The sequence below is a fragment of the Arvicola amphibius genome, chromosome 12 (genome assembly GCF_903992535.2).
Source record: "Arvicola amphibius chromosome 12, mArvAmp1.2, whole genome shotgun sequence".
Lineage (NCBI taxonomy): Eukaryota > Metazoa > Chordata > Mammalia > Rodentia > Cricetidae > Arvicola > Arvicola amphibius.
The window spans coordinates 121,447,980-121,471,965 of NC_052058.2; the positions used below are offsets into that span (position 1 = coordinate 121,447,980).

The 23,986-nt window shown below is 54.1% G+C and overlaps 1 protein-coding gene across 1 annotated transcript; it reads right to left on the bottom strand.

Moving 5' to 3' along the window:
* Window positions 1-23,835, bottom strand: Prr12 (proline rich 12). The gene is made up of 14 exons (XM_038313411.1): window positions 23,706-23,835; window positions 22,155-22,267; window positions 21,119-21,280; window positions 17,732-21,033; window positions 16,614-17,280; window positions 14,594-15,036; window positions 6,720-6,836; window positions 6,444-6,577; window positions 5,841-6,334; window positions 3,183-3,308; window positions 2,952-3,049; window positions 1,195-1,341; window positions 1,020-1,115; window positions 1-892 (listed from the first exon to the last, which is right to left on the bottom strand). Exons 1-14 carry the CDS (start codon window positions 23,789-23,791, stop codon window positions 746-748), a joined length of 6,132 nt encoding a protein of 2,043 aa, XP_038169339.1. The 5' UTR covers window positions 23,792-23,835; the 3' UTR covers window positions 1-745.
* Window positions 23,836-23,986: the final 151 nt, after the last annotated feature.

Consider the following 23,986-nt stretch of genomic DNA (forward strand, 5'->3'; position numbering starts at 1 on the left):
TAAAGTGTTGCTGTTGGGTCTCGTTTGGCTGGTTCTGTGTACACAGTGTATACAAGGGGAGCTGTACAGCGCCCAAGAGCAAGAGGTCCGGTAGAGGAGGGGACAGGGCAGAAAGGAGCAGGGGTGGGGCAGAGAAAGGCATTAAAAAATAGAACCACATGGAGAAGACAAAGGGAAGTGGGGCTGAGGGTAGGGGAGACAGATGCTGTAGAAAAGGAACAGGAGGGGCAGGGCGAGGGGAGCCTTCTCACCCTCCCTCTCCACCCCTCCCCCACCCTAGGTATGTACAATAAATAAGATTAAAAATAATTAACAAGATGTTCGGCCCCTCCCACCCAACACCACACACCCCTGGGGAGCAGCCTTTAGCCATGATGTTGGCTTGGAGGGGGAAGCTTGAGAGGGGAGGGGGGCCCCCAGTTCTCTCAAGTTGCCCCACCTCCCTCAACCATACATAGAATTTTCCTATACATTATGTACACAGTGGAGGGGCAGGAGCGATGGCTGTGCTGGGAGGGCTGGGCCAGGGGCCAGGGCAAGTGTTACTAAATAGACATTTATACATATATATAAATAATTTCTCTGTACATGAATGGGGGAGGGCGTAAGAGGGACAGAGGGGAGGGCTGTGTGGATACAGCCTGGCTGAGGACGACCCCTTCCCTCCTGGTAGGCAGCTCCGGAGGACAGTTTTGTCCAGTTCTCGGTCATGGAGGAGGAGCCCTCCTCGCCAGGCAGGGTGCAGTCACCCACAGCGGCTGTGGGCCTGTGCTTGGGCCAGCAGGTCACTGAAGGAGTCGAAGAGCTGCTCTAGCCATGGCTGGTTCCGCATACACTGCTGAACCACCTCCTCTTGGCCCAGGTCCTCCGCACCGCCCTCGATGGCCAGGGTCTGTGGGAAACAGAGGTGAAGCTATGCGGGAAGTAACAGCCAGGGAAGGGTGGGGTGGGGCAGGATGCCAGCGAGTGGGCCCAGGACCCACCGCGGAAGGAGGGCTGGGGTTGGGCTGGGGGCTCACCTGGTCTCGGCAGCGCAGGAAGGTATGGTACTTGTAGTGGTGCAGGGAGTGATAGAGGGTGTAGTACCCCGACTTCTCCAACTCCACCTTAAACTCCTGCAGACAGAGACAGACGCTCAGATCCTCAACCCAGCACCACTCCGCCCAGGGTCACCCTTCCTGGGTCAGCTCCTACCTGGGCCCGCACGACATTTCTCTTGAGCTTGCTGAGTGTCTTGCGGTTATAGGGCTCCCCGGCAGGCCGCAGCCGCACAGCCCCCTCCTCGTGGGAGCCTTCTCCAGTCTGCTCCACCTGCAAATGCGGGAACGTGTGCAGGGCATCCTGTGGAAAGCCGAAGGGTCAGTGACCATCTCCCTGAACCCACACCACCCAACTCCAGTGCTCAGATTCTTGGATCCTGAGAGGCCTCACTGTACCCCAACAGGTTTTTTTTATTTTTTTATTTTTTTTTTGGTTTTTCGAGACAGGGTTTCTCTGTGGCTTTGGAGCCTGTCCTAGAACTAGCTCTTGTAGACCAGGCTGTTCTCGAACTCACAGAGATCCGCCTGCCTCTGCCTCCCGAGTGCTGGGATTAAAGGTGTGCGCCACCATCGCCAGGCCCCAACACAGTTTTAGGAGACCCACAGGCCTCCTGAGCCTGGCTGCCCTGCCCCTATGATTCTAGCACAACCTCCAATCTCACAAGGATCACATTTCTATCCCCCATCTGTAACATCCCAAACTGTGCTCTATGGCACGGGGAGACAGCCCTGGTTCAGTTCCTAGCACCCACATGGGATGGCTCACAACTGCAAATACGGGGGCTCTGAAGCCAGCTTCTGGTCTCCACTCATACACAGAAAATAAACCTATCTAAAACTGTGCACTCAAATTCACAGGGCCAGCCCAACCTATCCCAGAACTGTGCAAACCAGAATACCTGACTACCACCAAATCCCAGAGTTCTCACTCTCCCTTTTTGTGGCTTTTAAAGATGGGATCTCACTGTGTAGCTCTGGTTGTCCTTGAACCCACAGAGATTCACCTGCCCCTCCCTTCCAAGTACTGGAACTGTGGGAATTTGACATCACCTTGAAACATGGCCTCATTAAGTTGCCCAAGATGGCTTTGAGTTTTTGTCCTGTCTCAGCCTACCAGATAGCTGGGATGACAGGTTTGAGCAGGTAGACCCTGAACTCAAGGCCAGCCAGCCTGGTCAAGGTTACCTAGTAAGACCCTGTCTCAAATAAACCAAACCAAACCAAAAAACCCAAAAACAAAAGAATGCATTAACCAGAATCCTGAGAATCAGACTAAAATTTTTACCCTACCTTTTCCAAGTCAGACTAACATGATGCCAGGCATCTCTCTCAAGACAACCTAATATTCTATCTACCCCTGAATTCTCAGTGACAATCTAAAAGTCATCCCAGATAATCCAAACAGGACTACCCTCTTCCAGAACCCCTACTAGGCTCCCATGTTTACAGCCTGAACAGTGTCGGGCACACACCACCATGGCTGGGTAAGGCAGTTCTGGGGATAGAACCAAGGGCCTGAAGCACACTGCTAACTGATACCAGAACTAGATCCTCAGCACGGTGCCTTAAGATTCTCAAGGTGGCCCTGGGATGTTCGGTCCAGCTCGACAGGCCATTCCAGAGGGATGAGCCCTGGGATTTGGGAGTCCTGTCTTATCTGGGTGGCAGCCAGATGGATGTGTCAGGCCCATCCCCTGCTCTATTAACATCCTCTGGGCCTGCTGGGGAGCCAGAGACCTCGCCCGCTTAGCTTTCATCTCCCAACCAAGCCCAGGACAGCAGGCCCTTGCAATGACCCTCCTTCTAGGGAAGGTACTCAAGGAACCTCAATAGGCTGGCGTCCCACACCCCAAACCCCAATCTCCACACCTGATATGGCCCCACGCAAGCCCCACCCAAGCCCCCAAGCACCTGCAGCGCCGGGCTCAGTGACAGCCGCTTCAGGACCTTTTTCTTGTGCTCATTGAGGAGGCCGTCAATCTTCCGCATGGGTGGAAGGTACAGTTCATCTGTAAGAGGAGGGGTGTCAGAGACAGCAGCTCCAAATCCCCTATACCCTGTGTCCTCCACAGACCCCAGCTTTTCTCGCCAACGACCAAGTGCCAGTGCTCAACGCCATTCCTCCTCCCTGGTCCAGCTCACCATGCGTGTCCTCCAGGGCCTGGATCATGTCGGGGTCCAGAGCTGTGCTCACGAGCATCTCCACATAGCTTCGGTACATCTCTCGCATGGCCCTTGTCTTCAGCAACCGTCCTGGAACTGCCCGTTCTGGGGAGAGATGGGACAAAGACTTATCCCTAGGCTACTGTGCAACACACACTACTTCAATGGCAGGGACCCACGGTGCAGACCCTAGCTGAAAGGGCACAGCAGGAGGCTCCTGCTAAGGATGGAATGACATATACGACATCACAAGCACACGGAGTAACGACAACAACCGTTTGGGGCAGAAAACTGGGCCTCTTCACCGAGAGCGGGTCTAGCACATACACAACCCTGGGTTCCATCCCGGCACCACAGAAACTGGGCACAATGATCAAAAATTCAAGGGCCACCCTCAAGTACACAGCAAGTTGTTCCAAGGCAGTCTGGATTATATAAGACCATCTCAAAATAATTAATGATAATAGTACTAATAATAAACAGAGAAGACGGAGCGAAGAAAAGAAGGAGGAAAAAAAGAGAAAGATGAAAAAGCCATGAGGAAGAGTCACACTGACCCACTGCTCTCACAAGGGAAAGAGCCAGGCTAGCCCACTGCTTTCACGAGGGAAAGAACCACGCTGACCCACTGCCACGTTGACAAACTGCTCTGATGAGGGAAAAAAAAAACGCTGACACACTGCTCTCCTGAGGGAAAGAGCCACATTGGCCCACTGCTTTCAAAGTCAAACACAGACTTAAGTTTAAAAAATTACACTGGAGGGGCTGGAGAGATGGCTCAGAGATTAAGAGCATTGCCTGCTCTTCCAAAGGTCCTGAGTTCAATTCCCAGCAACCACATGGTGGCTCACAGCCATCTGTAATGGGGTCTGGTGCCCTCCTCTGGCATGCAGGCATACACACAGACAGAATATTGTATACATAATAAACAAACAAACAAACAAATAAATATTAAAAAAAATTACACTGGAGCCGGGCGGTGGTGGCGCATGCCTTTAATCCCAGCACTCAGGAGGCTGAGGCAGTGGCAGGTGGATTTTGGCGAGTTCAAGGCCAGCCTGGTCTACAAAGCAAGTTCCAGAACAGCTAGGGGCTGTTACACAAAGAAATACAAAGGGGGGGGGGGGAGAGGGAGAGAAGGGGAAACTGGGGCTGGAAAGATGGCTCAGTGGTTAAGAGCACCAACTGCTCTTGAGAGGACCCAGCACCCAAATGGCAGCTCTAGGGAACCCAAAACCTGCTGCCTCCATGGCACCAGACACACGTATGGTGCGTGCTGTGCAATCTTTGTGTGCACTGTGAGGATGGGTCAGTGCTTTGGGTTTAATAAAAAGCTAAATGGCAGGATTTGGGGCAAGACACCAGGGTAGCCAGCCAGAGCGGAACGAGTCTTGACACACAAATGGGATAGAGGTAAAAGACATGGGTTAAGTTATAAGAGCTAGTTAAAAATAAGCCTAAACTATCGGCCAAGATTTCACAATTAGTAAGTCTCCAGACTGATTTGGGAGCTGGGTGGTGGGACAGAAAAATCTGCCTACAGGCACACAGACATACATGCAAGACACAAATATAAAATAAATGTATGTTAGAATCTTTGTAAGTGGCTGTGGTATTCTAGCCACTTATAACCAAACGGGGCGTGAAAGGAAGCATTCGCCTTATACACGTCTAGCAGAGGAGGCCTTGCTGTTGTTATTTTGGAGGTAAGAAGACACGGGCAGCCATGCTAGTCCTCCCGCCCCGTATGGGTGTCACCATGCTGAGCATCAGGCTGACACAGAGCCCTTGTGGTGCCCATTGTAGGCAAGATTCTTCCTCAGGTTGTACCCATGAGACCAATTCTACAGACGCGGAAACAAAAGGTCACACCTTTCCCAGGGTCACCCAGGTAATCAGAAGAAAACACCACCATCTCTGGGCCCCAGGATAGAGGCTGGTCCCTCCCACATCTGTCCCAGGCCTATGGAACTGATCCGTGGTGAACCCAAATCACCATCGATCAACATAAAGGGCACTGCTGGCCTTGGTGAGCCAGCCATGACAGGTGCTCCGCCTTGGAGCCTGTCCCTTCATTTGTACATCCTGTAACTTACTCATTTATTCTGCAATACTCAAGATTCATCTCAGCCTTATTTTTATTTTGGAAATGTCTTGTTGGCTTTTTTTGTTTTTGTTTTTTCCCTGAGACAGGGTTTCTCTGTGTAAGCAATGTCCTACAACTCATTCTATATACCAGGCTGGCCTTGACCTCACAAAAAGATCCTCCTGCCTCTGCTTCCGAATGCTGGGATTAATGGCATGCGCCTCCACCACCCAGCTGTTCTTTTATTATTATTTTTTGATACAGTATTCTTATGTAGCCCTGCATGGCTGGCCTATGCCAGTAGGCCTGGCTTCTAGGTGGGAGTTACAGCATCTATCACCTAGGGCTGCTCTGAACATTAAGCAATTATGTACTGAGGTCTCAGCAGACACTGTTACATAGGAAAGTGTGATTGTTAACTGTTAGCTTCTTCCATTAATGGTGAGTTCCCTTTGTCCCCATTTTGTGGAGGCTATCAGCAGCCCTCAGGCTGGCACTCACCCTGTCCCCTCCCTAGATGACCCTCTCTGCCTGTAGCTGCTGGAACTTACCGTCCTCGCTGGGAGCACCAGGGGAGGACTCTGAGTCTGATGAGCTCCCCCCAGGCCCGCCGCTTGCTGAGGCATTACCCACTGCCTCTTTCAACCACTTCTTTCTCTTCTTCGGAGGTGGCTCAGCCTTCACCTTTGTAGGCCTGGTTTTAGACAGGCGGGAGGTGGTAGACTGTCCTGCGGCCAGGCTCCGGTCAGTCCTCATCTGCCGCCCACTGGCGGCCCGTTCGCTCCGTAAGGGCCGATCACTACCACGGGTTACCCTCTCCTTTTCCTTTTCCTTCTCCTTTTCCTTCTCCTTCTCCACAGGTTGGGGTGGGGATGGCTTCTCTGGGGCAGGGGGCTCGAGTACGGCAGGCTCGGGTGTCAGTTCTGGAGGCTTCTCAGATGTTGCCTTCTCAGGGGTCTCAGGCTTAGCAGGTGGGGCTGGGGCTTTAGATGGAGGTGCAGAGCTGCCCCCAACAGGGGTAGGTCCCTTGCTCTGACCAGACCGTCTGGGAAAAGACAGAGGTGACTGCCATCAGCAGGTTGAAGATTCTGACTCCCATCCCTGGGAACCTGAGATACACCCTTCCCTCTCAGAGACCCTGTCACGGTCAGTACCTGACTGGCAATGGGGGCCGGTGCCAGGGTTTCCGGGCGCACACCCTCACGTAATCCTTCTTGTTGACATTCTCCAAGAATTTCACATAGAGACGCTGGTATCGGTTTTTCGCATCCCCAAAATAACCCAAATACTGTGGAGGGACCAAAGCCCGTGCGTGAGAGCCGGCACACTTCACCCAACCTACCCCCAGAAACGGAGGTTCCCACCCTGCCCTGGGCCGTGCCAGAGAGGGACCCCAGTACTGAGCACTCTATCCCAACCCAAAGGCTTACGTTACTGGTGGCACAAAACTGCCTCTGGCCATCCTTGATCTCTGGAGTGAACTTCTGCAGAAGGGCCTTCTGGACACGCCAGATAGGTGGAGGCTCACGGCCGGTCTGTAGCGCCAGCTGAGGAGAACAGGGAGGCCTACAAGGTTACCCTCCACAGAGCAAAACACAAAGCTGAAGAGGTACGATAGCTCACACCTCTCATCCCAGCACTCAAGAAACTGAAGCAGGCACATTGCCACAAGTGTAAGTGGCCTAGGCTACATACTGCAAGGCTGTCACAAAACAACAACAGAAACAAATAAAAATAAAAAAAACTAAGAGCCACCTACAAGCAGCACTGCCTTCCTGACGGTCTCACGAGGCCCTCAGCCCCAGGATGAAGCCTGATTCTATCCATGTTTCCCTAGTGTCACATTCTCCTTTTTTTTTCCTTTTTTCTCCCAGGGCTGGGGTTGAACTCAGAGTCTTGTGTGTGCTGACTTCACTGATGAAAGCTACACCCCAGTCATCTGGGACAAACTCCTGCCATCCTCCTAGGTCCTCCCCAATATCTCGGACAGCAGGCTGTACAACTTGGTCCAGCCACCTGCTAACTCTTGAGTAGGCTTCTTCTGCATAATCCACAGTGTTTTAACTTATTGTTACTTAAGTAAGGTAAGCTCTGAACACCCACCCACCATTAGTGACACACGAAGACTCACTAGATCCAGGGTCACAGCAGCAGAGACTCAGAGCCCTGGACATCTCCAACACCAGCATCCCTGCCTCCCCTCGGCACGTGACTTTAGCCAAGCCCCTCTCTGTGCCTCCTCTTCAGCAGACTGTTAGAACACCTTGTTTGCACTCATATGACTGATTTAAGAGTCATAGAAAATTGAGTGTGTGTAAGCAAAGTGTACCAGTCCAAAAACAGATGCCACTATCTAGCATGCAGGCCTCGATATTGGAGCTGGTACTCACAGCAGACATCATTAACAGACCCCAGATCTCACTACCTCTGAATGCAAAGCTAAAAGGGAAACAAGGCTAATCAATAATTTGTGATACTATAAAGAGAAAATCTATGGGACTAGGTTAAGAAGCAAGAGTTGGGGCTGGAGAGGCGGCTCACTGGTTTAGGGAGCATAATGGTCCTCTAGCTGACTTAGGTCCAGCCCCTAGCACATTAGAGGGGTCACGAATGCCGGCAGCTGTAGCTGGCCTCTGAGGGCCCACCCACATAGAACACACACTTACAAAGACTATACATAAATAAAAATAAAATAAATCTTTAAAGAGGCAGAGACAATTCAACCTGGCCCCTTCTTGTGGGGGTATAGCCTGAAGGTACCATCCAGAACCAGGAAGACGCCTTTGCCAGAAACCAAATCTGCCACAGGCTGACCTTGAACTCCCAGCCTCCAGACCTGTGAGCAAGACAATTTTTTCTTGCTACTCAGGTTACTGCAATTTAGTACAGCAGTCTGAGGTGACATTAACAAGACAAGGCCTTCGGGGAGCCATTCAAAACACAGGTAGCTGAAGCAGGAGGACTGAGGGATCAAAGCCAGGCAAAGATACACAGTTAAGACACTATCTCAAGAAGTAAAGAGTTCAGGGGACAGAGATGAATGGTAGACCCCCCTGCCTAGAATCCCATGAGAGGCGCTGGCGTGTGGCTCAGCAATAGGGTATTTTCCTAGCACATTTTCTTCCCAGGGTCACATCCTTAGGCCCAGGAAACAACAAGAACACAAGGAGTTGAGCTTTGCCAGAACATATAGTTAGGTATTAGGCACGAGAGTCATCAACCTGGCAGATGAAGGGCAACAGGGACAGAGAGGTTCTCCCTCTTGACCTTCAATGCCCTCCATTCCCAGGGTTGCCGCACTAGGGTCCCACCGCACAGGCTCTACACCTGACACATGACCTTCACAAATGACAGGAACCACAGAGGAGATAAGGACAGGCACCGAACACTCAGGCATGGTACTGCATGCCTGTAATTCCAGCATTGTGGGAGTCTTGACTGCTTTGAGGCCGAGGCCAGCTTGGGTTACAGACAGACACACAAAAGTGCTTCCTGACAGAGGTGAAGTCTAAATGGGTGCTTGAAGAAAGCAACCCAGTCATAGATGAAGTATGTCCTGGGTGACACAAGAATGCACAGATGGGGCTGGAGAGATGGCTCAGAGGTTAAGAGCACTGGTTCCTCTTTCAGAGGATCCAGGTTCAATTCCCAGCACCCACATGGCGGCTCACAACTGTCTGTAACTCCAGTCCCAGGGAGTCTGACACCTTCACACCAACGCACATGAAATAAAGTTAGATAAATTATTTTTTAAAAAAAGGATGCACAGATATGGCTATTGCATTCAAAGACTACAGATCAAGTGACTTAAAAGAATTCAGGTAACTGCAATTGATTAGTCAGGTCTGCCTTTTAATTTTGTATTCAGAAGTAGCAAGATCTAGGATCTATTGGTAATGTCTGCTTTGAGTACCAGCACAATATGGGTATTGGCATGCCATGTAATGACTAACATAGTCTCAGCCTGATGAAATTTGTTTCCACCCTCATGGGCATGTAAAGGAGTTATCTAACAACTTGCTGAATAGGAGGCACACAGCGGGTCCTGGATAAAGTGGCGCACAGAGATACAGCAGGGATGCAGGAACCCCGAATCCAGTCCTTTCTTCCAGGCTACCACAGAGTTCCCATTCCTCCTTCTATGACATCACAGGCTAGGGCAGAGGCCCCAAAAGATGAGTCTATTGCAGACGACCTTCTGCTCAGCTCCAGAATGCTCCCTGGGCTCCAAAGAGACTTTCAGCCTGACAGGGAGACAATACCTGTGTCCTCTCTCGTCCCAAACCTTGCCCTGTAGGAATCAGACCTCTCAGTCTGCAGTTCTTGCCCAGCCATTATGAACACAAAACCCACTGTTCCGGTACTGAAGAGACCTCCAGGAAGTTCTGTTTGGACTCCTCAACCCTCTCCACATCTGCCCCTCTGCTTTTCCCAGCTGGGCGATTGGTCTTCCTCCAAAACACCCTTCCTAGTCTTCATTATTGCATGTGTCTGTGGGTATGTGCACTTAAGTGCAGTACCAGTGGAGGCCAAAAGGGGGCAAAGCATCCTAGGGCTAGAATTAGCCATAGTCTTAAGGAATACAATGTGGGTGGGGGGGGGGAGACTGAACTCGGGTCCTCTCCAAGAGCAGTAAGCACTTTTCACTGCTAAACCATCTCTCCAGCCCCCTATTTTCATCCTTCGGGAACAAACCCAGATTTCACACCCTTTCATCCTCCCAATCTATCTTGAAGGCTTGTCCATCCAGGCTCTCTCACATCACCAACCACGCCCACTGACTGACTAGGAAGCTGCCCTGCTCATGGACCCCATACTGAGGAAGTCAGCTCACTGGGCAGGACTATCACTGGTTCCCATCTTGGTACTGACTAGGACCAATCAGATCATTTCCCAAGAATGTGACCTATGACCTGTGACAAGCTAAGTCGCCATTGCTGCTGTAAACAGGAGGAATGTGGCAGGTGAGCTACCCACACCCACACAAACAATGCGACAAGAAAGGTCAGCTGGATCCAGTGGCCAGGAACTCTCTACAGGTCAGCCTCCAACTCACGGTAATCCTGCCTTGGACTCCCAAGGGCAGGGATTCTAAGAGGGGCCACCATGCTTGGATAGACAAGAAAATTTCTTGTGTGCCAGAGTTCAAGGCCCCTCAGCGCATCAGAGCAAAACCATACAACAAAACAAAAGCAAACTAGGTCCGAACAACAGGAAGGCAGTCACGGACAGGGGCAAGGAACACACAGCTCTCATGCCTCTTTGGACTTACCCCCAGCCACCTCCTTTATCTCCCTGCTGACCAAGAGCCCCACCAGCAAAAGCTGTGTCTTCAAGAGCAGCTATCCACCCAACCCCAGCACCCCAAGTCCTCCTGCCCAGCCCCTCGCCCCAGCATTTCCTGAAACCTGCCATTCTTCACACGGGGCTGGCCGGCATTGGCCACGCCTCTAGGATGACTCTCAGCCTTCTATAGGACTGAGTTACAGTCGACAGTGAAGGAGCCAGAGTCCAGTCGTATACTGTACAATCTGGAAGTCAGTTCTCCAGAGAGCTTTTTTCTTTTTCACGGTTTCTCTGTGCAGTTTTGGCTGTCCTGGAACTCACTCAGTAGACCAGGTTGGCCTCGAACTCACAGAGATCTGCCTTCCTCTGCCTTCCCAGTGCTGGGGTTAAAGGCGTGCGTCCCCACCATCTGGCTCGCCTTAATTTTTCTGCTGTGGGAATGAGACAGTGTAAAATCTTACACGTAGGCTTGCAATGGACCTGAGCAGAAGAGCCCCAGCTCATCAGTGAAGGTTCCGGAAACGGAACTCAAGCCATCAGAGTCTGGGACAGGTGCCTTTGCCTAAAGAATCATCTCACTGGACCTAATTTCTAAATTAATAAGTATCAGTTCATTTGTGTATACACATTCACACCCCATGGTGTAACTATGGAGTTAGAGGAAAACTCGTGGGAATCTGCTTCCTCCTTCTGCCTTGTGAGACCGAGGGATCGAACGCAGGTCCTCAACTGCCTAGCCAGCAAGGCCCAAGGGTCTACCTGTCTCTACCTCCAGAACTACAAGTAGATACCACCAGAGAGCTTGTGGGATGGAGCTCAGTAAAGGGACTTACCAACTGAGCCATTTCCCTAGCTTTTGCTTCATCTGATACATCCTGTAGCCCAGGTTGGCCTCAAATCTGTTACATAGTTGAGGATGACCTCAACTTCTGACCTTACTGGTTCCACTCCCCAAGCGCTGGGATTACAAGTCCACACCATTGTGTCTATGTCTGCTGCAGATTACAGGTTCACAGCATGGCTAGGTCTCCTGCAGACTGCAGGGTCACACCATGGTTATGTCTGATGCAGACTGCAGGTTCACATAATGGCTATGTCTCGGGGAGACTGCAGGTTCACACCATGGCTATGTCTACTGTAGACTGCAGATTCACACCATGGCTATGTCTGCTGCAAGACTGCAAGTTCACACCATGGTTATGCCTGCTGCAGATTGCAGGTTCACACCATGGCTATGTGTACTATGGACTGCAGGGTCACACCATGATGTCTGGCTATGTCTGCTGCTTTCCGAGGCTGGTCTGAGAGTCATAAGCTCAACTGAGGACGTTCCTGGCTCAGCCTCAAAACACTGTCCAGACCACCAAAAGGGGAAAAAGTCAGAAAAGTGAATGATAGTAAAGCCCGAAATACACCCTCTGTGTTTACCGAGTATTTACCAAGCCTTGGAGTAAAAGCCAGCCCAAGATCACAGTAACAGATCCTATGTTTCCAGCACCTTCTGTGTGTGTGGGCTGCAGAGACCAGGTCAGGCCAGGTCACATGAGCATCATCAACACACCACAGGAGGAGCCCATGACATCAGCGGTGACTGAGAAAGCTGAGGCTAGGATGACAACAGGACAGCCTAGTGCCTAGGCAGGAGGGGAACAATGGAGTCTGGCAAACCCGGTGCAGGAGTCTGACCGGCTCCCCTCGAGGAGTGCCCGACCCCAACACAAGGGCTCAGTGCCTGCCACTGCTCACACTTGAGAAGTATTTTAAGCACCTGAGTCCTTGCCTGTCCCTGTCCCACACCAGCTGGGTAGTATCAGATGAACAGCCCTGGCCCCTGGCCCAGCCCTGGTCAGTGGATGGCCCCTTCCCAAGGCACACTGGCTTTCCTGGTCTGTAAAATGGGGCTGGCGAAGGCACTGCCTGGAGCCCTGTTCACCAGGATCAGAACGCACACAGCACAAGAACTGTGGAAAGCTGCAGTCTGGCCAGATTACCCACAAGTGAGGCTCGGCTCAGGCCAGCCTAGGGAAATCCAGGAGACCTTGCCTGCAGCAAGTACCCTTATCAAGTGATTCATCACTCCAGCCCTAACTCCCCATGCTCAAAAAAATAAATATTGTTAGCTCCACCTCACACTTTGTGATTCTTCATGACAGTTTCTGTCCTCGTCATGAATTCAACCCAGAACCCACGTGAGCAGCAGAGAGAATCAGCTGACAGTCAGTGCAACACAAAGTGTACAGTGGCCACCAGCAATCCCACCAGAACACGCAGAGCAGCCGCCCTCTGACAACAGCAGAGGGGTGGCCCAGATGAGCACCAGCTCTGCCTCCTGGGAGCAGCTGACGTACCCTACCACGCCCGGAACCAAACACATTCCCACTGAGTCACACCCTCAGCGCCTCTCCAGGATTCTGGGCAAGCATTCTATTGCTGGGCCAGGCCTTCAGGATCCTCTCACTCCTCATCCAGCCAGGTATGCCTATGAACCAAACATCCTAAAAGCGACCCAACCTCCCTGGGAGCAACCTAGGCAAGAAGTTGGCTGATACTATTGGCTATGCGACCCAACCTCCCTGGGAGCAACCTAGGCAAGAAGTTGGCTGATACTATTGGCTATGTCCAGTTTCACTCTGCCACTGGGTATGAAAAACACCCACAGATGGTATGTTGCTGATAAATTTTTATTTACAAAACCCGAAGCCGGGCATGGTGGCACATGCAGAGGCAGGTGGATCTCTGTGAGTTTGAGGCCAGCCTGGTCTACAGAGTGAGTTCCAAGATAACCAGGGTTCTGTAGAGACCCTGTTACAAAGAAAAACAAATAATAAAAACTGGACGGTGGTCAAGCAAGGTGGCCTCCATCTGCAGTACTGTAATCCTGAAGCTGGGCCAAGTCTGAGGCCAGCCTGACCCTCACAGTCAGATGGACCAGGCAAAGCGCCAAGAGAGACCCTGTCTCTGGGACAGGTACACCACCACTGAGCTACACTCCCAGCTTTGTGTTCATCCCCTCACTCGATTTCCAGGCTGGCCTTCAATCTGTTGTGTGGCACAGGAAGGTCTTGGACTTAGGGTCCTCTCACAGCCCCCACAGAACCTGAGACAGCAGGCTGACACCAGCAAGTCCAGTTCTACACCAAGAATTTAAAACTCAACCAGGCAGTGGTGGCACACACCTTTAATTCCAGCACTTGGGAGGCAGAGGCAGGAGGAACTTGGGAGTTCAAGGCTAGCCTGGTCAACAGAGTGAGTTCCAGATAGCCAGAGGTACACAGGAAAACCTTATCTTAAAAAAAAAAAATTAAAGTCAGCCTGACAGACAGCATCCCTAAGCAAAGAGCTGTTATACCACCTGCAAGATACACATAACTATATTTGGTTGATGTCAAATACGTGAATATACTCTGGTTGGATCCCCTGATAGGAAATCCCCAGGAAATGGAATTACCAAGTGATAATTTTGAGTCCTATATTCCATAACACTGGCCTGCCAGGCAAGATGTGCCTACTGCTTAGTAGGCACTGTGTATTAATGGCATGAAGGTTATAGGGGCAACCAACTGCTCTGATTGGATCTGATGCCTAGTTCATAGGAGGAAATCAATGTCTGGCCCACGGCTTCAAAAGTCATATGGCCCTGGGGAAGGCACACAACACTGTCATTCTGTTAAGTGGACACAATGTCACACAGCCTTCTAAACATGTATAAATACCCAGTTCGGTGCTGCTCTCAACCTTGGCCAGACAATCCTCTTTCTGCAGGGGCAGAAGTTAATGCAGAGACCCATTGGTCAAAGCACCGAGAAGCCCTGAACAGTACTACATACAGGCTCATAATACGTCATGGAAGAGAGGGACAGAATGAACGAAAGCAAATGCCCTAACCCATCTCTTTATCAGTCAAGTCAGACAGTGGACCCAGAAACATCCCACCCAGCTGGCCTGTCAAGCAGCAGCTGTCACAGCAGTGACCTTAGTGCTCACTCAGGCTCCATTTGTAAACAATGCTGAGACTCACCTTGAGGGAGGGGATGTCCTCTGCACGGATGACAAACTCATCCCGCTCCCGGAAGATGCCCTCACCACCGCTCTCCCCGGCCTCCTCATCTGTCTCCCCACACACAGCTGCTGTCTCCTGCTTCTTAGCAAGGTGCAGAGGCCGGGCGTCTGGAGGTTCAGGGTCCTCTGGGGACGGGGCAGCAGGTTCCTCTGGAGGAGCAACTGGTGGGATGGCTGTGGGTGTTGGCTGGGGTGGCGGGGGCGGGGGTGGGGGTGGTGAGGGCAATGCTGGTGGAGGCGGCGGCTGTGGCGGAGGAGGTGAACTAGCCACAGGAGTCACCAGTGGAGTAGGTGAGGGCAAGGCTGGAACTGGGGGTGGGGGTGGGGGTGGAGGTGGGGGAGGCTGAGGTGTTGGGGCAGGAGGCGGGGTGGGTGGGGGCTTCTCCTCGAGCAAAGGGGGCTCTGAGAGAGAGAGAGAGAGAGAGAGAGAGAGAGAGAGAGAGAGAGATCAGATAGAGAGATATCAGATATGTGGTCTGCTCTGGACTTTCCCTGTGTAGCCCAGGCTGACCTTCACCTCATTTTCCTGCTTCACAGTCAAAGGAGTCCAAGGCTAGTTAGTTAGAATGAGTCATGAACCACTATGCCCAGCTCTATTCATACAAATCCTTGCGCCCCTAACTGCCACTTAGACCCCAGCATACCCACAGTGTTTCAGGTGTTACTACGGGTGGCCAGCAAGGCAGCAGATGAGACACTCTCTACCAGTATAGCTTCATTAGGTACAAGGAACATCTGGCCCTTGCCAGTCTGAACTGTCTCTCCAAGACTTCGGAGCCCTTGTCTAACTCCTAACTCCACAACTCTGAAGCTATCCCTTCTGTGTCTCCCAAGCCCTCATTCCCTCCCAGGACATTCACCACCCTTCACAAACGCTCGCTCACCCCACAACCTGCTGTCATAGATTTCCAATGCCATCCGCATCTGCAGAATTCCTGTGTGCGTGTGCATGTGTGTGCATACAGCATGTGCAGCTACCTACAGAGGTACTAGAGGTAGAATTGGAATTACAGGCAATTGGACGTAGGTGCTGGGAACCAAACTCGGATTCTCAAGAAGAGCAGTAAGTACTCTTAACCACTAAGCCATCTTTCCAGACCCCCAATTATTTTTTTCAAAGTACTGAAGATAGAACCCAGGTTTTTCACTCATTAGGAAAACCCCATGAGTCCCTTCACTGGTGGATTCTACATAGGCGCCTGACCTCTGTGTCATGCCCCCCCCCCAACAAGGATTCTAGGCAGGGGCTCTCCCACTGCACCCACACCCAGGATTTACTGTTGACTCCTCAGAGCACTTCTGAGGCTCACATTCCTGAGCCTTCTCTGCTACCCCATTCTCCGTCCCTACCACTTACACCCTATGCTGTCTACAGCATCCTCTAGGGTGTGGAACCAGGCCTCTAAGATGCCTTGCGGCATTTCTGAGCTCATAAGAAAAGATGCTCCAGGGGCTGGGGAGGAAGCTCAGTGGTTAAGAGCACTGGTTACTCTTCCGGAGGACCCGGGTTCAATACCCAGCACCCACACAGCAGCTCAAGACTGTCTGTAACCCCAGTTCCAGGGGAACTGCCACCCTCATACCAATGCACATAAAATTAAATGAATTATTTTTTAAAAGACGAAAGAAAAGATGTTCCAGTTGGGAAGTGGTGGCACACATCTTTAATCCCAGCACTCAGGAAGCAGAGGCAGACAGATCTCTGAGTTCGAGGCCAGCCTGGTCTGTGGAACAAGTTCCAGGATAGCCAAAGACACAGAGAAACTGTGTCTCAATAAACCAAAGGAAGAGAGAGAGAGAGAGAGAGAGAGAGAGAGAGAGAGAGATGCTTCTTCTCAGAAAGCATTTTTTTCTGTCACTCAGGAAATCACCTTAGCCACATGTGTTTGTCTACACAACAGACCTTAAATTACACCAGTAATTAACTTCAATGTGTCTGCTGGTTCACACCATCCCCAGACCACCTTCTGAGAACTCACCGGGCGTGCCATTACTGTTGGTGCTGGGCAGGCTTGGGAGAGGGGGTGGACCCGAGACGGTAGGTCCAGTGCCTAAGGGTGGCTCTTCAGGAGTGGAAGTGTCCTTAGGTCCCGTGAGTGGCGGGTCGTCCAGGGCGGAGATGGCCGAGGAAATGCTTTCCTGCAGGTCTCGGTTCTTGGCCACAGAATCTTCTTCATCAGAGGAGAAAGAGGGCAGCGTCTCCAGGTTGCGCTTGAGCTCTTCGTCCAGCCGCTTGCAGGGTGAAGGGCAGCCCAGCCCCAGACCCTCAGTCTCTGCAGCCTCTAATGCGCCCCCCAGGCCAAAAGGACCAGAGGGTGCAGGGTGTGGCACAGTGGGTGCAGTGGGTGGTGGGGGCTGCAGACCTCGGGTAGGCACAGAGGCTGGCACGCTCTTAGGGGGGCTTAGCGGAGGCGTCAGGCCAGCTTGGTAGAGTGGTGGGTGCCGCTTGCCTGACTTGAGAAAGTCAAGGAAGGAGGCCATAAAGCCTGACTTCATCTCCGGTTGCTTCTCTTCTACCTCCTTGATCTTGGCCTCAATTTTCTCCCGGGTCAGGTTGGAATCCAGGCTATTATGGTCTACACCTGAGACGGCATCGTTGGAAGGCGCTCCCAGACCCTCACCAGCCTTGGGTACAGAAAGCTTGATCTAGACATGGGGATAGCAAAGAATCAAGGTCCAGGGGCCCAAGCCACAGGCCTCCTCCCTCAGATCCAGGGATCCACATTTTATCCTGAGTCTGAGACCCTGGAGTTCCATACCCCACCTCACTACACCAAGTCCTGGATTTCAATCCATCTGACCTTACTTAGATGGCAGGAGGCCAGACTAACAGTTCTTTCAGCACCCAGACCTCCATCGCATCAGGCACACGGGATCTGAATGCCCAGCCCAGCCGTCCACGTACAAGACTTCAGAACCCGAGTCCTCTCATGAGCATCCCATTACAACATTCCATTGCCTGGGGACACCAGGATTCCATCTAGGTAACTGTCTAGTGCTTTTTAACGAGGTAACCCCAACTTCAACGCCTAGGGCACCCTGCTACCTTCAATCTCAGACAGTCCAGCCCACCCCTCCGAGACCCAATCCCCCTCACCTTAAGTGGTTTCAGGGGCTCCAAACGAGTACTTCCCATTTCCTCAGCCTTCCTGCCTCTGCCCCTGCCCCGGCCCCGGGGTTTCTTGGCCCCATCAGTGGTTATGGAGGCTGAGGCTGGACCTGGAATGGCAGGGCCCTCCAGTGGACGAATCCGGGGTCTCCCCCGGGGTCGGGGAGGACCGTCACGCTTTGCCTTGGTGGGCTTGCGGCCTCGGCGCCGAGGGCCATCAGGCCCAGGGTTGGGTGGGCAAAAGTCTATATCCCCCAGTGGTGAGAGGGCCGGCCGGGAGCGGCAGCTGGACACCAGATCGGGCAGGCGTCTTGGGTTCAGGCGGATGTCTGCGGGCACGTCGGCTTTGTCCTCGTCGGCCTCAAATTCATACTCCTGGGCGTACAGTTTCTTGGGTGTCTGGAAGGGGGGATCACGACGCCGTAGCAGGTGGAATGAGGACGTCTTCAGCAGCTTCTTTGGCTTAGTTGAGCAGAAGATGGGTGAGGTGAGGCCACCCTTGGGCTCGGAGACAGGTGGTGGTGGGGGCGGGGGTGGCGGTGGGGGCGCTGACTGGTGGGGCCCACTCTGGATCAGGCCCAGTGGTTCTGCATTGACAGTGGAGGGAAGCTCAGGGGGTTTATTGGGATCCAGACCCAGGCCTGGAGTCTCTGGTCCAGTTCCAGATGCTCGGCCTCCACAGTAGGGTCCATAGGGGTCATAAGCAGTGGGACCAGGGGGTGGACCAGCACCAGTCTTGGGGTCTCCGTCATCTTCAGTCTGTCCAGCCTTGCCATAGTCATCAGCTGCCCCTCCACCAAACATCTCCTCCATGGTGGGGAAAAAGCTCCGCTCCTCATCCTGAAGCAACGAGTCAGGAAAGCAGATAGATGTGAGGGGGACAAACCGTGGCGCCTTAGTCCCTTGTGGGCTGGGGCTTCGGTAGGCGCCTGCAGGGTCCTTGCCCTCTGAGTTAGGTGGTCCGACGCCAGTGTCACCAGGTCCCGGTGGCAATGGTTCCAGAGCCCCTAGCAATTCTTGCATGGCCCCAGGGGGTTCCAGGCTCTCCTCTGGCCGTAAGCGAGGACTTGGGGCTGTGGGCTCCAGGCCATGGCTGCGAAGGTGAGCTTCAAGCTGCAGAGGCATAGGTGGTGGTGGGGGGGGCGGCGGCGGAGGTGGCTGGGGAGCCCCATCCCGGGAGGCTGGCTCGAGGAGGTGAACGCCAACTTTAGGTGCACTGGGTGAGGGGCTCGGGGCATGGCTGAGTACAGAAGGTAGCAGCTGGGGGGGAGGCGGAGGCAGCACCATTGGAAGGTCAGGACCTCCAGCCTCCAAGAGGAGGCCATGGGGTGTGGGCTGGTTTGGCTGGGCCGTGGGTGGTGGGGGAGGTGGGCTCTTCTGCAAGAAGGCTCCCAGCTCCTTGGCACCTGCTCCATAGTGAACGACTGAGGTGGCGAGTCCCTCAGGGGTTTCACCGCCCCGCTCTGGACCCTTTTTCTTCTCCTTCATCCTCCCCAAGCCCAGCTCCAGCGCAGCCGTGGCTCCCTCATCCAAGCTGGCACTGGTCCGGATGACACTTTGTAGGTGGTACCTCTGGGGATCTTCCTTGGCCAATTCATACGGTGTGCCTGGCGGTCCTCCAGCACCACCGCTGCCCCCGAGTCCCTTAGAGGCATCAGCTGGCCCATCCTCGCCCACCAAGCCATCTGCCCCTGAGGTCCGAGGTGGACTGGGTGCCTGAAGGAGGTGCTGAATCAGAAATTCTTCATCTTCTGTGCGCTCGGTGGTAGCACCGCCAGGCCCAGCAAGCAGCTCAGAGCCATCTCCTTTTCCCTTGTAGCCACCTGCTCCAGCGGCATAGCTGCTGGCTCCAGGGGGGGCCAGAAACGGAGCTGAAGCTAAGACTGAACTTAAGTATTTGCCAGGGGCTCCTGGAGAGCCAACACCAGGAGGGCGACCGGTAGCAGGCGGTGACTGGAGGGGTCGGATGATATGAGAAGGGCTGGCCTCTCCACCACCTCCCAGAGAACTGGGGCCCCAGCCACCTCCATGACCGGAGAGAGCTGGTGAGTGGCCAGTACTATAGCTGAGAGAGGGACTGGCTGTGGGGAGCCCCTGTGAATGGGCAGCTGGCCCTGGGTAAGGCTCACCCTGTACCCCATAGAGCTGGCCTTGGAGCTGGTCTGGAGAGTAACTCTGACAGGTAGCCAGACCAGGAGGTGGGGGTCCACTGGGGGGCTGCGGGGGCCCACCAGAATAGCTAGGACCTTTGCTCAAGTCCTGTGCTTGGCCCCCTCCAAACCCTTGCCCATAGGCCTGGGGTCCCAGAAGCCCTTGAGGCTGACCAGGAGAATACGCCTGGCCCCCAGCCCCTCCAGCTCCAGAGGCTTTTCCAGTAGCGTAAGCAGCCGCTGGTCCACCCAGGCTCTGACACTTGGGTGTAGCGGTAGATCGAGGTGGTGGAGGCCTGGTGGCACCCCCTGTAGCTGGTCCATAACCCCCCTTACTTGTCTTGTAACCAGGGGACTGGATGATAGGGCGGTACCCACCACCACCCCCTGCCCCACCACCCCCAGCAGTCTCCGGGCCTGTGGCCCGGCCAGCTGCTCCAGCTGCGGCTCCACTGGGCCCACCCTTGCTAGGTTCTCCAGAACCTGGAGAAGGCTCCCCACCTCCCAGGGGGCTGCAAGCCAAGCTGGCCCTGTGGCCCATGGAGGAATAGCTGCCTCCACAGCTCAGATAGTGCTGCAGGGAATGGGCTGGTGGTGGGGGTGGTGGGGGCTGGGCACTGGCAGGCCGCTGGTAGTGTTTGATGACCGTGTCCTGTCGGGGCAGGGCCCGCTCGGGCGGTGGACCTGGGGCGGCACCCGAGAAGTTGTAGAGCTGAGGGGAGGATGGCTCGGTAGCAGTGGCAGCAGAAGAAGAAGCCAGCAAATTGAACTGAGTTGGGAGGTGGCGGGGAGGTGGAGGTGGATCTGGGGGACCAGGGCGGTAAGGAGGGGTCTGAGCAGGGCCAAGGCCAGCAGGCCCCAAGACACCACCCCCTGCCAGGCGCTCAAAACCCAATGAAGAGGGCACTGCGGGTGCCTGCGAGGGCTTCAGGTGGAGCACATCATGGGGAGACAGGAGCCCATTAGCAGGAGGACTGAAAGGTGGATCCTGGAGGCTGAGGGATGAGGGCACTGGGAAGGGGCGGCTGCCGAAGGAAGCTGGGTGCTGATAGGCAGACAGGGCAGAGGAAGATGGAAAGGTGCTGGAACCCGGGAGGGCACCAGAGATGAAGAGCTCCGTAGGGCCTGGTGTGTGCATGGCTAGGGATGAAGGAGAAGACCACAGGTCAGAGCGGACCACGAGACAGCCCTTCTCCAGCCTTCTGAGGACTAGCACTAGGCTTACCTGTTTGCCAGGAAGGACTTCGGAACTGGGAGAGGAGAGAGGAGGCGGAGGGGCCAGGCTGAGGGCCCCGGGACTCCAGGGCCGAGATGAGGTTCATGACGGAGGCGTCTGGCCCTGCTGAGCCTGCGTGGTGGAGGCCAGTGTCAAAAAGTCCGGAGAGTCCTGGCAAGACACAAGAAGACAGGTCAGCCGGGCTGGGTGGAGACCAGAGGTCAGAGAGAAAGAGAGAGCCGTAAGCATGCGCAGTTCAGAGAAAGGCGGGAAAGAAGAGCAGACAAGCAAATGGGACACCGTGCCTTGCAACGCAGTCCCGAGGCAGGAGGATCAGGCGTTCAAAGACCACCTGAGTAACTTACTGAGACCCTGGCTCAGAATTAAAGAAACGGAGGGCCGGAGGGAAGGAAGGTGTTGCTAAGGCTATCTATCTATCTATCTATCTATATATGTAAGGCTCCAGGTTCGATTCCCAGCACCACAGAAACACCCACAAAAAGACAAGAGGCAGAAAACAGGGAAAGAGCCAAATAGGAGAACCAGGGGCCAATCTGGACTGGTTTAAAAAAATCGAGAGGGAAGGGAACCAATCAGAGGTGTGGGCGGCAAGGCCACAGCGGTGGTGGATGAGGTTACTCTAAGAAAAAAAGGGCGGGCCAAAGAATTGGAGCCAATAAGGAAAAAAAGGAACCAAGGAGTCAAAACGCTCGGGCCTACTTACGGGGAAAGAAAGGACTGGGATGGGCTAAAGAGAGGAGGAAAAGCCTGGAAGAGAAGGTGGGATTTGGGGGCCCCTGGGGCGGCAGCCAATAGGAGTGAAAGGGGCGGGCCCATAAAGGGATTGACGAATCCGGTGTGAAATAAAGCAGGGCCCAGCAGCCTCAGAGGTAACCAATCAGAGAAGTGGTTTAAAAAAAAAAGAGAGAGAGCGAGAGGGCCAGGACCAAGGGCAAGGCCAATTAGCAGGGGCGGAACTTTTAGCAACCAATCAGGTGTCTCGGAGGGCGGGCCGGCCCCAGCCCTCCGGGATGGGGACCCGTACCTGCCGGGTGGTGGTTGGTGGCATAGCTTTGTAGTGGGTGGGGGGCCGCGTAGGCCTGGCGGTGCAAGATGTCGGTTTCTGGATGCGAGGTCCGGGAGCTGCCGTAGACCAAGCTGAGAGCAAGGGAGAGATGTAAGAATCTCTTCTCAAGCTATCCTCTGAGAAGAGAGCTGGGGGAACCTCCCAGCTTGACTTGACTAGAGGTGTTACTCCAAGGAACCCTGAGATAACACAAGGGAATCCAGCTGCCCCATGCAGGAAGCACAAAAACGACCCTATTCTTTGGAAACCTTAAGAGTCCCACGTTTGCAAACACAGGCATACACGGACAGAGGAAGTCGAGGGGGGGCTACAGTAGCCAGTGAAAGGCGTGGTCCTCCCCTGGCACCCTCCTCAGCCACACAGAACCAAAGGTCCAACCCTGCAGGGACACATGGACACCCCAAGCCCCGCTGGAACAGCACAGACCCTGAATTAGGGCAGTGATCCAGGCACGCCAGAAGCAGGAGGCAGCTTGTGTTCCAAATGGCAAGGGGAGAAGGTGGAGAGGGGACAGGACCCAGGGAAAGTCCCAGGTACAAGTACTGACGTGAATTTGGTACATCCCTAGAGGCTGAGGCTCAAGTGCACAGGCTTAGGCAAAGCCAGGTGCATGAACAGACCGGAGCTCAATTCACAAGTGGGAAAGAAAAGATCCTGAGTGTGAAGTCCCACTCGAACTATTTGTACACCCTGGGGAAACCCAAATGCTAAGGGGGAGGGGCTGAAGGGCAGGTGAAGAGTGAGGACGCGCAACACAGATTAAACGGCAAGAGGCAGGCTCGAAGGGGAACATGCGGCTAGCCACGCGTGCAAAGGGACCACGCGAACACAAACGAGGAAAAGATCCGAGTCTACCCCAAATCCGTGGCCCTGGACCGGAGGGCAAACAGTGTACCACCATCCTGGATTCTCAGGATTTGCGGGAGGTGGGCAGAAGGGGGCGTGTCCCTAATCCCAGGACCCCCCAACACACAGAAACCTAGTTTAAGAAGGGGGCGGGGCCCCATGCCCACTCTGCGCGCGGAATTTCTTGGAGGGGGGGAGGGCCCGAGTGGCCCAGCCTCGCTCAGCCCCGGAACAATAGGATCTGAGAGGGGGTGCGTGCCCCCCAGGTCTGCGAGCTAATTCTCCTTTCCTCCCACCTTTGCAGTTGCAGAGCCAGGGGCGCCCAGGAGGAGGGGTCAGCAAGCTGGGAATCCAAAAATGAGGGGCAAATCCAGGCCTTGCATTGCCAATCCTTCCCATCTTCCTAAGGCCTTCCCGGTTCGAATTTGTTTTTGTGCCTTGCCTGCTTCGTTTCTCTTTTGCAAGCCGGAGCTGGCTTTGGCGGAGTTTGCAATTTGCAAACTGGGGCGGCGGCGTTGTTACAAACCCAAAGAAGGCCGCTCCCTTGCAAAAGCCGGAGGGGGAGTTGGCGATGCACGCGTCGCCGGGCGGGCCCCAGGCCCAGGCCCGACAAGAACCCCCCACCTCTTGGCCCGTTTCTTCAGGTCCCCCTCAGCTTCTTACCTAGCTTTCGCTGACCTCTCGTAACTCCATCCCGCCCCGGCGCCGAGCGGGTCCCCGAAGCCGGCGCTGGGGTAGTTCCTGTCCATGAATTGGCCGCGGTGGAAATTGGGGGGGAGGGGGAGGGAGGGGGAAAGGAGGGGGCGCGCGCGCGCTCTCCTCCGCCGCCGCTCGCTCCGCTGCTTTTTTCCTCTCCCTCTTTTTTTTTTTTTTTTTTTTTCCTTCGCGGCCACCGAAGGTCCGGGAAGGCCCCGGGCGGGGGAGGGAGGGGGCAGGGATGGAGG